The sequence below is a fragment of the Vigna unguiculata genome, chromosome 9 (genome assembly GCF_037176805.1).
Source record: "Vigna unguiculata cultivar grain cowpea cultivar isolate G323 ecotype 2 chromosome 9, ASM3717680v1, whole genome shotgun sequence".
NCBI lineage: Eukaryota > Viridiplantae > Streptophyta > Magnoliopsida > Fabales > Fabaceae > Vigna > Vigna unguiculata.
Window position 1 is genome coordinate 15,331,072 of NC_140800.1, and position 15,159 is coordinate 15,346,230.

A 15,159-nucleotide genomic window follows, 5' to 3' on the forward strand; every position below is an offset into this window, starting at 1 on the left:
TTATATATGAATGACTAATTTGACTCATTGTTTTATTTTTTTAGTTATTTTTGTCACTTAATAAATAGTACTCATATTTATAATTATTTTCAAAAATATATTTAGAGAATTTTACTTTATAGTTAAATCTAAAATAAAAAATTAATTTTTTTACAATTTTGATACAAAAAATTTAATTTGATTAATTTTGTTTAAACTCTGTAATTGATTACGTGTATAACTTTTATTTAGTAAACTATGTTAAAGGTAAAATTATAAGTTAATATGCAATCTTTCACCTTTTGATTTTATTTTATAAATTTTAAATTTTTATTTATTTCAAATTTATTGTTTATTAATATTAGTTTTTTAATAAATACACGTATAACCATTAGACATATTTAATTGTTTTAGATATGAACAAAAATTAATGAAATTAATTTTTAAATTAAAAGTATATTTTTTTCTATTATTCTTCATTATTTATTTAAAACTCTATTTCTTTTTATTAATCCAAGGTCCGCCCTTAAGCCAACAAAACATAACTGACCATGAAGACTCATCCTTGTTCGTACCGTTTCAAGTGAAAAGAGAAGCCGTTTCCCCCAATTCCATCGTTTCGTTGAATTGGAATTGGAATTGGAGGCAGAAAACAAAGACAATTTCGATGGCTGATGATAATCACCGTGCTGTCAGACTGCTATGCCGCCCGAAGCAACTCACCACCAAAGGATCCGACCCTGGAATCCATTTCTGGCTCGTTGGATCCCCGTTCCTCCCGCCGCTCACCGTCGCTTCCTTTCTCCGATGTATCCACTCTCTCCCCTCCTCCTCCTCGCCCGATTTACCCAAGGAATCGGAGGACCTGAGCACACTACTCCCTAGAGGCTTTGAACTCATCGGAGCCGTAGCCTCCGGCAAGGAATCCGACGCTCGTGCGGCCGTGGACGCCGCACGTTCATTGCGGAAACTTCTCTATGGGGAAGGAACAGATCGCCCGGTGATTGGAGCTGTTTGCGGTTCAGATTCTGGCGACCTGCGGTTTTTTGTCTCTGAGAGTGGGAATGCAACGAGCCTTGAGGCTGTTCCATCGGTAATAGAGGAACGGGATTCGGAGAAGTGTTTGTGGGAGAATGGTTGCCTGCTTCGCTGTGAGCTTCCGATTAAGTTGCCACTCTATTATGCTCTCAAAAATCCAACCGGTAGGTATTCCTTATTCTCGTGCTCTTTCTCTGGTTCAGTGAAAGAGGTTGATATTTGCAGAAACATAATCTCTGCTGCAACTGAATAGTCCTTTTAGATTTAACTTTCGTTATTATTAATCAGAGTCACAATGTTGTACTTTGTAAGTTCCTGATTTCACTTTAGGTTTGCATTCGGGTTTAAGAGGAGCTTATAAGAAGATTATATGCCACTTTGAAGTTTAATGTTTGAACTAAACACTTACAAAAAATAAAAATAGAAAAAAACTGAAATTAGTTTTTTCATTAGCTAAAATTGTCTTATCCAATTTTTTTTTTTAACTTATAAATAAGCTAATTTTAGATTATGACAAAGTTCATTTTTCATTTTTTTTTTCTTATTTTTTTTTCCTCTAGAAATGCTTATACATACAGAAGCTCGTTTAAACATGTCCTTAACCAAATAGATGCATGAATGATTGGTCTAGTCGGATAAGTCTAAATAGAGTCCTCCCGAGTTCTTCTTGACGTCTCCTTAGATGTCCTTATGTTTACAAACCATTTCTCATAGCCCTATTATTAAACAAAGTGGGGATTATTCACAAGGTGCGAGTAGTTCGGGCCCTTAAGTTTACATACCGCTATCCTCTTTAAGCATGTGACGGGTTTGATCTCTAATCGTTTGATTTGAGAAGCATATGTAGGTAGAGGAGTTGTCCTATAAATAGCACTCTACACCTTTGGGGATTAGTCTATGATTGACAACGGTAGGGATTAGACCTAAGAAAAAAGCAGGAGGCTTTGTGAGAAAAGTGAAGAATACAGAGGTGCAATGTAGTGATTGGGCAGAATACCACGTTCAAATTCCGCTAACTGTCTTGTGTTGAGAAAAGTAAAGGCCGCAAGAGAGTTGCAAAGTTTTACCTTTGTTGATGGAAGTTGTTCAACACAGGACTCTAGCTGTGATCTACAATGAAATTTCTAGTTGGAAAGACTTTAATTTGAGCTCAAGATTCTATACAACAATATTTTAAAGAAACCAAAAAATATTGGGTTACAGAGGAACAGTGGACAGTGAAATTAGAGATTCACAGTAGAAATATGAATTTGACATAACTGCTATGAGTCAAGAAGTGATGTAATAGAATTTGGGTACGTTTTAGTGTTCAGATTCACAGGAAAACGTCTAGATAGTTGGGAATTATCCAAGATACATCTATCATCACTATCACTTTGTTCTAAATGCCATAAATTCTGGACAAATTTGTTCTGCAGATGTTGAGAAGGCATATGTACAGACTGCTGAAGCTGTTATTGCCAAGTTAAAAGACCCTCAGGCTGTGTACATGTTAGAAACAACAAAGAAAACCTCTCAGGATATACCTCTTCCTGTCATAATTAGAGGTGTACAATTAGACTTTTATGCAGACCTCTCCAAGATCAAGACTTTGGCTGAGGATGATGATGGCTTCGATGCAAGCTCACTATCATGTTCATACTTTTCCATTGGCAGTAAAGCAGGCTCACCAGTTTTTTCTGCAGAGGTAACAAGTGTTATAATTGTTTTTTATCTTCTCCCATTTTCTTTTCAACTTTTTGGTTTTTTCATATATTTTCTGATAGTATTTGTGATTTTTCTTTTTATCTGTCTTTATTTTTTTCCCTTTGTCATGTACTTAATGAATAGTCAAATGACTACCATTGCCCATTTTGTGAAATTTTTATCTTCTTAGAATGCAGATACTATTCAAGTTAGTGTTCTATTTAATAGCTTCGGGACATCATCAGCTTCTACTGTGCCTGTTGCAGAATACTCTCCAGGTCAAGATTAGTGGATTGTATTTGATGTCCAGTATATTCTCATTGAAAAATATGATTTACTTTTTGTTTGTAGCTTTTCTTATTTGAAGTGGAATAATTGCTTTCAGTTGAGGATGAAGCTAGACTCCTTGTTGTGGATATTAAGCTAGATGTACTCTGCTATTCTTCCAGGGAGCTTCCACTAAAATATGCAGTTTCAAGTTTAATCGTACCTGGTTTAGTTGACCAGTTAAATATAGTGCAGAAGTTAATGTTGCCCAACCTTTTGGCCCGACATCCCCAGGTGAGAATATGGATTCATTTTTCCAGTTACATAAGCTTTCTATGGTTCTAAATTCCACGGTGATTCCAATTCTCTAGAAGATCATCCTTCTATAGTTAATGCATGTACAATGACTTATTGTCATTCCCCAATCCTATCATTACAGTTTCAAATGAATTTTTTTGCTTTTCTCTTGAAAATATAGTAATATACTCTCAAATATGTGCATTATTTCTTTGTATACTACAACTCACCTGTGAAAGTGATAATTTCAATTCAATATGGGCTGTAATGCACCAGGATGAATATTTCTAGATTTAATGGTTAGAAAGAACCAGACTCATCACCTTTGATAGGTACTAAGGATTGATTTTGCAAATGAAAAAATTAGAAATTAATATACATTGATGTGAGATACTAATGATATAATTTGCATATTTTCTCATAGTGAAAGTGTGGTATGAAAAAAATATTACCTTGTTTTGCAAAACACCATAATGATTATTAATGATTATTAGTGACAAAAGAAATTGATTTTATTTCTGTGAAATTTTATTATTTAATTTAGTTATTGTTGTTTCATAATAAAGATATATTTTCACTGTGCTTAGTACTCATTGTTCTTTTGATTGACTAGCAATTTATTTATTTGTCAGCTAAAATCTTATCACTTTAGTCCTCCTGGTATTCTGCATCCAATAACTGTTTTCTATGAACTAAGTTTTGGGGAGACAGAACTGAAGCAAGGTATGCTGTTGAACTCTAAAATAGATAGGATAATTCTTTTACAATATACTTGTCATTTGAAAGTATAGAAAAAACTATACTATAACATTAGGGTTTTTCCAATCTACTTTATCATTTATGACCTGCGCATGTTAGTATTAGTTATTTATGAGGTGTTCATGATTTATGCAGTTGAAGTTAGGAGATCCCTGCACTCAAGGTTGGGATTACCCTATGATCGTCCCCTTTTAAGAATTTCTAACGCCTTGGATTTTTCGAAATTGAAGAGCAATGATATGGTCTCTCTGCAGAAAGGTAATATATACACTTGAATGAGTTGCTCTTTATGTTGTTGTATTGATGCTCTAAGGATTAAGATTGCAACTGCCTCTTTTCAGGTTGTATTTTCTTATACTAACTCCTTAAAATATGTCATATGCTCTAAGTTTCTTAATATTTATTGGGAATACTAGGTTCAACTTTGCTCAGAGATGTCCACTTTGGGATTCCAAGTAGCGGTGGTAAGTTGCTCTTCTGGTCTGTTTCTCATTCTAAATGTATTTCTTCTTTGTCTCATTTGAAATGGTTGTGGTTTATGCAGTTACTGGGGGAACTGTTTCCCTTGTTCAAGGTTCCTATGAATACTTCCATTATCTTCACGAAGGATATAATGATTCGGTAATTGCAATTCTTCTGCTCAGTAGTGGTTTTTTTTTTTTAAGTGAAGGCATCAATCAAGATAACACCATTATGAGAATACGATATTCCAATTAGGTTGACACTTCATACCTCAACAATCATATGCTCCATGATGATATATTATTAAAAAAGCGAAAGAAAAAGCAAGGATACAAAATAACATGCGAGGACAAACCCAAGCCCATGCAATCAATAATATCTAAATTTGGGTAAACCAAACCTATTTCTAAAATATCTAGCTTCAAACAAGTAGGCATATTTTCAAACCAAAGAAACTCTTGTTTCAAATTCACCGACAAACTAGCTAATCTATTAACACATTTGTTACCTACTTTAAAAATACGAGAGATTTTAAAATTTAAACAATACCTGATGGCCAAGGAACAGTTCCATCTTCCTTGAAAGCACCAAAGAACAATATTAGGATTAGTGCTGGATGCAACCACTAATATGGAATCACTTTGAAGTCATAAAGAAGTCCAACCCTGAACCACAGCTAATTCTATGCCAAGGATAGCACCAATAATTTCAGCCTTTAGAGTACCATCAATACCGCGATATGAAGAGAAGCCACCTATTTATTCCCCTTTGGTACCTCCAAAAATAGCAGCTCAGCTGCAAATACAGTATTCCCATGAGTTGCCCCATCACGTTGCATTTAACATAACCAACCGAGGGTTGTTTACAAACAACCATAGAAATTTTTGGAGCTTTTCCAGCATGTATAGAGTGACATTAAAATGCAGTAATGGTTGTTACATGTTCATTAAATACATGTCATCTTTTTCTTGTGCTCAATTTAAATTACACATCTGTGTGGACACAAACATTTTCTTTATTGCTGACTGGTTTGATATTATCTGATTAACCTAATCTTGTTTAAGGAGTTGAAAATTATGGTTTGGATAGCGATAGGGGAGAAATTATTTGAAACCAAATTATGGTCTGAAATTATTTATGTGCAAAAAATAATAATAAAAAACAAAATTGAACTAGTCTATTAATAGTTTGGTGCTTGTTTATAATAGTCTATGAAACTATGAATGAGAAATTCGGAATGTTGGATTCTTGGCATTTCCTTGCTGGTTTCCTTTCAGGTTCTCTTGTATGTAATTGTGATTCGTTGGGATAGGGTGTTATGGGTGCTTGGATTCTATAAACAGAGACACAAAAAGCTGCTTACTTTACGTTTATGTGCAATAGGGTATTGAATGTCATGTAACCAACTAGTTATGCATAAAAGGAAAATATGTATGTAAATCGTTTTTGTTATAATTATAGAAATAAGACTCAGATCCTTAATAATTAGGAATATCTAGATTATATATGTAATATTAGGAATATTTTTATATATGCCAACATCATATCTTTATTATTAGAGAATATCAAATTTCCTTTATTTATTTTTCTCAATATAAATAAAGCATCTGTATTGTTTTAGAAACACATGGTTTCAACTTAATGCCTCCTTCTTTCGTATGGGGTAACATGTTATGAATCTTCATTCCTTGTTCAACTTCTTCTGTAGGAACAAATTTAGCAATTGTAGTGAGATTGGAGCCCAAGTTAAATAGTTAGACTCGCCATCTTCTTAAATAGAAAAGATGGGAAATCTGTTATGAATGTTGGTTGGTTGCTGGAAGACACATTTTTTTTCTTGCAATCTAGAATAAAATAAAATAATTAGGAGAGAGAAAATTAGATTGAACCATTTAAGTGAACACGGATGGAGCCCTACCTTAGGGTTAGGGTTGCATCAGAGGAGGTTTATGGTTGGATAGATTGGCTTGACACATCCCAGCCATGTGCTCACCAATGATTGCCAGAACAGTGCACTCGAACCTGAGAGAAAGGTTTACTCATGAAAAAAAAATCATGAGATATTAGGTCTATCCGGCCAGCATAGTTTTGAAAAAGGTAGTTTGAGGATCAAATATATAGAGGTAGATTGTTATTTAACATGGTCAAAGCTGGACTTTAGATACATCTCTACTAGATTTCTCAGCTCTAGTGAACCCTTGGCTGACATATGTTAAAACAAATCTATCTAATATAACCCAACCAAGAGAGGGGGTGAAGTGGTTATTGAATCTTTTACTGATTTTAAATGAATCTTGAATGTTTCTTTAATCTTTATGACCCCAAACAACCAGTTTTCCAGTTCTGTATTAATGGACTGATTAAAACAATTAAGAAAGGCATAAAAGATGAGAGAAACAAAGAACACAACAATTTTTATACTGGTTCGATTCAAAATGAATCTACATCCAGTTTTCTCCTAAGTAACCCACTTAGGAGGATTCCACTAAATCAATAGAATTATAAGAATTACAAGAGCATCTATATAATTCAAGACCCTAAAGACTAAGGAGCTTGATCTACAAATCAAGAACTCCCCCTAGATGCAATGCGTCCACACAATTGCACCTAGATCTTCACTTTACACAATGAATCAACTATGAACAAAAATACAATAAGAAAGAAGCAAGGAACGAATACATCTAGTGGATATGCAGATTTGTCACTTGATCCTAGATCCAAGCTTGACCCATCAAGGTTGAATCCACCATCAATCTTCTTGAATGTCCCATTGAATGATCTCCCAATAAAGCACAAGAACTCTGTGTATCTTGATCTCAGAAAAAGAAGTCTCTCAGTTCGTTTCTATGTAATTCAGTTATTTTTTCTCTCTCTTTTAAAACTGATTTCAAAACTGTTTTTATACCAAAGTTCTGCTGCAGTAATTAATGGATTAGGTATTTACCTAATAGATTATCTTGAGTGTATTTTCACTGCATCAGTGCAGTGCCTTCATATAATCTATTAGGTAAGTATTTAATCCATTTACGAGTTCTGCTTTTGACACATTCAAAAGTTTGATAGCTGATTTAATCCAATTCAAGCTTGTTTTACATGTAATTCTTGATCTACAACATCTAATGCACAAACTAGAAAATCAAGACTAATCCTAAACCAGTGATGCACATGATGCATAGCCTTAGACATCATCAAAACCATCTTCACTTGAGTTGAACAAGCTCCCCTTTCAACAACATATTCACCAAGTCACTAAGAGAACCAAGGATCAATCATATCTGTAGCAAGTTGGACACAAACGATTTATGTGCTCCAACTGAGGAGTGTTATAATTATAGAAATAAGGTGCAGATCCTTAATAATACTAGGAACTTTTTATTTATTCCCGTATCATTTTTTTATTAATAGAGGATATCAAATCTCTATATTTATTGTATTTGATATTGTTTTCTCAATATAAATAAAGCATTTGTGCTGTATCAGAAACATGTTTTCTTCTCAATGTCTCTCTCTCCTATAGTTTAACAGTTTTCATTCAATATTATCAATATCCAGCAACATTAATATACCATTTTTCTTTGCTGATAAAAACTGAAAGGAGACAACAAAAGGAAAACTAAGGCCATCTCATGTGTAGCTGCACAAGGAATGCAAATTGTGGAAACATAAACTTGGCTTTTTTTGTCTTTCCTTGAGTTGGTAATCCTTTCCTCTATTTCAAGAAAAAAGAAAGGTTATCGGGTGGAGATGCTCTAACAAATTTTGTTGAGCTGGCAATAGTTAGCAACAGCTTTACTAACTGAGAACTAACTTTACTGAGCTGGCAACAATTAACAACAGCTTAACTAACTCAGAAACTACTATGCTGATCTGGCAGAGAGCCAGTCATCTTATAACATACGAAAGAAGAACTTTGTTACTTAGTTCAACAGAAGACTAATCATGCTTACTAAGTCTTGTTTTATTTTGCTTAAGACTAATCAAGCTATGTGCGCTTATGCACCAGGTACTGCGTGTGACTTCTTGTCTAGTCCAGGAAGGACATGACAAAACATCATTATGTTTACATACTTGCAAATTGCGGATATCATTAGAACAAAATATCTCAATTTTCTTGTAATATCATTAACTAAATCCCTAAAACTGTTACTTAGTTCAACAGAAGACTAATCATGCTTACTAAGTCTTGTTTTATTTGGCTTAAAACTAATCAAGCTATGTGCGGTTATGCACCAGTTACTGCGTGTGACTTCTTGTCTAGTCAAGGAAGGACATGACAAAACATCATTATGTTTACATACTTGCAAATTGCAGATATCATTAGAACAAAATATCTCAATTTTCTTGTAATATCATTAACTAAATCCCTAAAATTGATTTTCCTAGGGATGGGGTTGTGCATACCGCTCTCTCCAGACTATTATTTCATGGTTCAGACTTCAAAACTACACGTCCATAGAAGTTCCTTCTCATAGGTATTTACATTTTACTCTCGTCTGATCGTGAATTTTATTTCAAGGGAATATATAATTTCTTTCATTATTTGTCACTTCAGGTTCAAAATTTTGTGACATTTTTATTTTTATTGTGCAATGTATTATTTAATTGGTTATATAAAGAGTCATTTTGTTTTTCATTTAAATGGGAAATTTGATGAATCAGTAAGTCTTGCTGAAGTTCACTTGTGCCGAGCAAAATCTTGTTTTGTCATTGTGCAAGATCATGATTGAACTGGTCAAACCTACAACTTTCTCAGGGAAATACAGCAAACACTTGTTGAGATTGGTGATAAAGACCCTTCTTTTATTGGATCAAGAGAATGGATCGGTGCAATTGAATTGAGCTTTGTTTTGGACAAACTTTTGGGTGTAAGTGTTGCTCAGCTTAGGATTTCTTAATGATCAAGTTTATATTTATTATTAAACTGTATCTAGATGCAGCTAGGCTTTTGGGCCCAAAGTCCGACTGGACATTGTGCTTATGGTTCTTTGACTAAAATGAGAACAATATATGTTGAGCCCTCAAAGAAGACTCGAGTCTAAATTCTTTATCCATTACTGAACAAAGTGCATGAAATATGTATTTCTTGCGAGTCTAATTGAGTTCTCAATATTTTTATTGGGTGATTTAACAGGTTACATGCAAAGTCATCAATGTTAGATCTGGATCTGAGCTGCCGGAAAAATGTAGAGAGCTAGCAGTGCACTTTGAGAACCAAAATACACCAGTTATGATTGGTCAGTAAATTATGTCACTTTTTTCTTTTATTTTCCATTTATATATGGCATTTCCCTATATGATATAGCCTTGTCCAAAGAACTGACCATACTGTGAACCAAACATTTTAAAACAGTTGAAGAACCTGGATTAGTTTTTTGTAACAGTTTGTCAGTAATCCTATTTCACTAACATTATAAACAGATGAATGAATGTGCTCTCTCTTAAAATTGGTCAGAATCCTTACTATGTTTGGACACTTTTTGCCCTGTGAAGCTGCCGTGTTCTGCAAAATAATAGCTCAGCAATGTGGAACCCTATCTATTCCTTGTTCCTCAAGTTAGAATCTTCCTTACAGGCACAAAAGTACAGTAGCTATAGTATAGTGCATGAGAGCAGTTGACACTACTGCAGCCTGGTACTCATTGAATCGTCCCAGTGAATAGGCAGGTGTAAACATGACAATGTTTTCGCCCTGGCAGAGACAAATGAAAAAGGGGTGCTGCACGCTGCCTCATCCTTGTACTTGTTAATGATGTGGAGAATGGTGTTGATATGGTATGTATCAGAGGTGCATGCAATTAGAGAATTACAATAATAGATTCTAAAGCTAAGGGAAGTTTCCAAAGAGCAGGGCTCTCCCAAGCAAGATAGGGATCTCTCTGCCCAAATATCTGTTCCAAGGATTCACCCAATAATCCTCCATATTTTACAAAGGGAAAATATATAACCAGTCCCGCTCCCTTCTGACAGAATCATTTACGAAGGGAAATATGATAGAATCAACCATTCCCCAAATACCCCTCTTATATTATCCCAACTCCAACTTATTCTTGGGCCTATGACTATAGACCTGAATGGGCTTATTCCACCTGGAGGAATGGTTTCTATTAATAGCCTGTCCAACCGAATTAGCCTTGTCCTCAAAGCTAAAATCTTGAAACTTGGAACGAGTGGTTGCTGCAGACTCTCATGTGGCTTCCTTAACATGTTGACTTCTGAAGGACAAGCCATTGTGCAGAATGGGTCGAGTCTTCACCATCTTGCACAGCAAACACTGCCTCTGGTGATGAAAACTCATCCTTCTAGTTAAAACAGTAAGAGGTTAGGTGATTTTTTTCAGAGTCGTGGATGAACCTACGATAATAACTAGCAAGCTGTAAGAATTCTTGCACATCCTTAGTAGCAGTGGGGAGTGGCTGCTCTACAACAGTTTAGATCTTGCCAGAATTCTTTTGAACTCTGTTAGAAGTCCCACATCGACTAAAGATAAGGTCATGAGCAATGACCACATGTCCTAGATAGTTTGTAGAGGACAAGCCAAATGAACATTTCTTCCCATTTGCTACAAAGGATTGTGTTTCCAGCAAGCACAAGACTTCATGCAAATGGGACAAATGTATGCTCCGATCTAGACCGTGTAAAACAAAATACCATGTTCAGAGTTGATCGGAATGTGGTTGAAGCATTAACTAGCCCAGAAGGCATAACAAGGTATTTATAGTGTCCTTCATGAGTTCGAAAAGAGGTCTTGGGAACGTCCACGTTTGGCATTTGAATTTGGTTGAAGCCCCACTTGAGGTCTACTTTTGGTAGTAATGGAGGCTCCATGAGACTGGAGCTTGAGCTTAATAGCTGTGAGGTCAGTTTTATCGATGTCAAGACAATGTGAAGTCATTCTTGTATTTGTACGTCAAATGACAAGCTTCTCTCAATGAGAGCTCCAATGATACAGTATGTATCAGAGGTGCATGCAAGAGATGAATCTCTCTACCCAAATATCTATTGCGAGGGTTCACCCGATAATTCTCCATATTCTTACAAAGGGAAAATATAACCAACCCCACTCTTTTCTAACAGAATCAGTTACAAAAGGAAATATAACAGAATCAAGCATTCCCCTAATACCCCTCCAATTCTATCCTAACTAACAAAATACTATTAATAATCAATCCTGCTTCTTATTCTTGGGCCTACGACTATAGACCCGAGTACATGATGAGGACTTCAATGATGGCAGAGGGACTGGTGCTGTCATTGACTAGCTCTGTAGCTCAATAATATCGATTGAGGGGAATAGAAAGGAGTCAGAGTGGATTGAACAGACTGGTGAGAATGTGTCTAGGTTTGAATCAATTAATACAGAGAGGCTTGTATTTCATTCATACACCAGTTCACTGAACCAAATACCATTTCACTTAAATTCTTACAAAATACAGTTAGTTTGATTTGAATCAAGGTTTGGTTCTCTATGCTTATCTGGTCTGACCTTCTGTGTATGGTGGATAGAAATTCTAAACTCTGCAGTATATTTTCATTTACATATTCAAGTCAGTGAGGTTTTATTTATGTACTGCTGTTAGAAATTTTTGGCAGGGAGGCTAAGAGTAACTATATTTCTCATAATGATTTTGTTTCTAAGTGCAGGTGGTGGTGTACTAGCATATACACTCTTGGGAGTAGATTATAATGAATCAAGTGGAGACTGTGCATTTTTAATACTTGATCCCCACTATACAGGTTCGGATGATCTAAAGAAAATAGTGAATGGGGGATGGTGTGGGTGGAAAAAGGCCGTTGATAACAAGGGAAAGAATTTCTTCTTGCATGATAAGTTTTATAATCTACTATTGCCCCAAAGACCCAACATGGTCTGAGGCCTATCTTCTATTGCAGAGAGCTCCCAATGGATACCTATTTCTTGCAATGTAGAGTAATTTTTCACTTAGTTACATGTAGTTCTGGTAATTCGTTGCCTCACTTTTGGATTATTAATGTTCTGTAATTGGGCTGATTCTTGGGCAAAAGGTATTCTTCGTGGGAAAGGAGGAATGTGGGATTAACTCCGTTTTCGTGAAATACATTTTCAAGTCATTCGATTCACAATGATCGGAATCCTGCTCATGTCTGGGATCTAAGGTCCAGTCAAGCTTAGAAGTATAATTATTCACAACAGATTTATGGTTATAAAGTTTTCTTTTATAGTATGTTTAGTTAGATGGAGAATTTTTTGGAGGATAATTTCTTTTCATAGAGGATATGAAATGTTTTATAGCAAAAACATGTTTGGATAAATTATTTTAGAAGAAATCAAAATTTTAACAATTTGTGACAGTAAATAGAATTTTAAATTCTATTTTAACAGATAAAAATTTTAAAAAATTTCTATTTTCATTATTTTTACGTCTATGCTTTCTTTCTACTTTATTTTTTCATTTGATCTTGTTGGGATGTTATTAGTTTAACCGGGGTATTTATCCACATTATTGGAAATGTTCTTGGATGATATAGGTTATAATTTTTCAGTTAAGGTTTTAGTTAATTTTTTCCTGATCCAGGTGAAGCTTATTTTTAATCAATATTAATCAATGCTTTTCTTGATGTATCGGTGTTACTTTTTTTTATTGATATTTATGGTAGAAATTTTAAGCTGATAACTATTGAAAAGTCGGTGGAAAGTAATCTCAAGATTTTTATTAAGTACCTTAAAAAAAGTAATCCTATGAAGTTTTAAAATCCAAACAAGTAAAGGAATAAAGGAATAAAAGTTAAAGTAGTTGATTATATTTACCCAAAAACATTATACATGTTGATTGAAATATAATTTCATGACGTAAAATATGTAAGTTTGTGAAAAATACAAGTTTCTTCTACTCATTTGAAATATGTATAAATTTTTATGGTATTAAAATTAATTTACGAGTAAATATTTAATTAAATATATAATATGCTATTTTAACTTTTACCATTAAAAATAATAAATAATTTATAGTTTCTATCGTATAATAATACCTTATTATACATTTATGTATATATTAAGTAAAAATAAATTCTGGTAGGGACAATTGTCTTCATAACTATTAAAGTAGGATGCAACTTGTTTCTATTAATTGACGAGTCAAAGTAATTATGATTAACTAAAAAGTATATTGATAGATTTTAATGAAAATTTTCTTGTCAACATGAATTACAATTTTCTTTCAAGTATTTTGACTGAGAAATACTTTCTAATAACGTTAATTAAAAAATATTATAAATTGATATTTTCAACTATAGAATATTGTTTAATATTAAATAAATTTTAAATTTAGGAGTAAAATATTTTCATTACACACGACGAGACCAAATAATATGACTCCACTTTTAAAATATAATAATTCATCATATCTCTACTAATATATAATAATTCATCGTATTGATTGAGTGTGCTAAATAATATCTTAACCTAATAAACACCCAATGTTTTAAAAGAACCAATAATACTTCTATATGAATTGTTGTATTTATTGGTTGTTTCTTCTCATATGCATATGTTGTATTTACAATAAGTAGTAAATAGTAGTAAGTGTAATACATATGATTAAAAGAAAATAAATGTAATAATGTTAGAAAATGGAAATCCATAAAATTAATATATATATTCAACGATTTCTCACATAATTTAAATTTAAAAAAAAATTATTTTAAAACAAAATATTGTAATTTAGAATAAAGGATCTTTCGAATTTAAGTCTTATATCTAATGTGCAAGGCCCATTAAAAATGTTCCAATTCTTCTGGCCTAAAAATGTAAGGGGCTGCCTTTACGAGTGGGCCTAAGGGCTGGTCCAGTAGATAAAATCACTCTTCGTTGCCCTAAGTCTCACTTTTCCCCTCTTTTCAGAAAACCTAAGACCTGCAGCCGTCAACCCCTCTGTTAGGGTTTTGCCTCCGCTGTTACTTTGAGCCAGGAAGTTCCGTTACTCCATGTAAGTGACCTTCGAGTTCATGCTAGTTCCCTTTTTATAAGCTTTTCGTAATCTGTTGTAAGAGCCTTGGTTAACCCCATTTGTCTGGTTCTGTTCCACTCTCACCGCAGCCCTGTAGTTCATCCTTGGAGCTGCCGTACTCGTGGTCGTACAGTCGGGGTCTTCGCTAGACTTTTTCCAGGTACGGGGAAGTTAGAGTCTGAGTTCTGATTGTTTTATGGCTGGGTTAGGGTTTGTTAGATGTTGTATGCACTATATGATTGGGTTGAATGTGTGAACTGCCATGTACTGTCCTTTTGGGTGCGAACAGGTGACTGTTACAGGAGAACAGTGGCGAGACCTGTTAATCTCGCCTAAGCGAGCCAGTCTCGCCTAGGCGAGATGAATAGGGAGCTCGCCTAGGAGTTTTGCGCGAAAGGTCGCCCAGGCGACCAACTCGGCTTTTTGAGCGAGCGAGCATCTCGCCCAGGCGAGAGGGGTCTCGCCTAAGCGAGATCCCGCGTGTGCTCCTGCTGCCTTTTCGAGCCCTCGCCTAGGCGAAGGGGGCTCGCCTGGGCGAGAACGTCTCGCCTGAGTGAGACCCTCCAGCCTGAGCGAGGTGCTGGGCGAGACAATGCAATATGAGATTGTTTTCTTGGCTTTGTATGGATAATGCTTGCTTGGTTTTGAGTATTGTGCTAAAGGTTTGATATTAATGAGTATGATTGAG

General features: G+C 34.6%; 1 protein-coding gene across 1 annotated transcript; it reads left to right on the forward strand.

Moving 5' to 3' along the window:
• The first annotated feature begins 507 nt into the window (after positions 1–507).
• Positions 508–12,689, forward strand: LOC114164161 (Peptidase C78, ubiquitin fold modifier-specific peptidase 1/ 2). Its single transcript, XM_028048709.2, has 12 exons — positions 508–1,181; positions 2,436–2,704; positions 2,894–2,981; positions 3,089–3,264; positions 3,900–3,990; positions 4,162–4,284; positions 4,443–4,490; positions 4,571–4,647; positions 8,872–8,960; positions 9,242–9,353; positions 9,620–9,722; positions 12,130–12,689. Exons 1-12 carry the CDS (start codon positions 647–649, stop codon positions 12,357–12,359), a joined length of 1,941 nt encoding a protein of 646 aa, XP_027904510.2. The 5' UTR covers positions 508–646; the 3' UTR covers positions 12,360–12,689.
• The last annotated feature ends 2,470 nt before the right edge of the window (positions 12,690–15,159 follow it).

What these genes read in the sequence shown, in the direction of transcription:
- LOC114164161 (XM_028048709.2), top strand. Translation starts at nt 647, where the DNA reads ATGGCTGATGATAATCACCGTGCTGTCAGACTGCTATGCCGCCCGAAG. An exon ending in CACCAGTTTTTTCTGCAGAG is followed by an intron (nt 2,705 to 2,893) that starts GTAACAAGTGTT and finishes TTATCTTCTTAG; the next exon opens with AATGCAGATACTATTCAAGT. An exon ending in TTTTGGCCCGACATCCCCAG is followed by an intron (nt 3,265 to 3,899) that starts GTGAGAATATGG and finishes TTTATTTGTCAG; the next exon opens with CTAAAATCTTATCACTTTAG.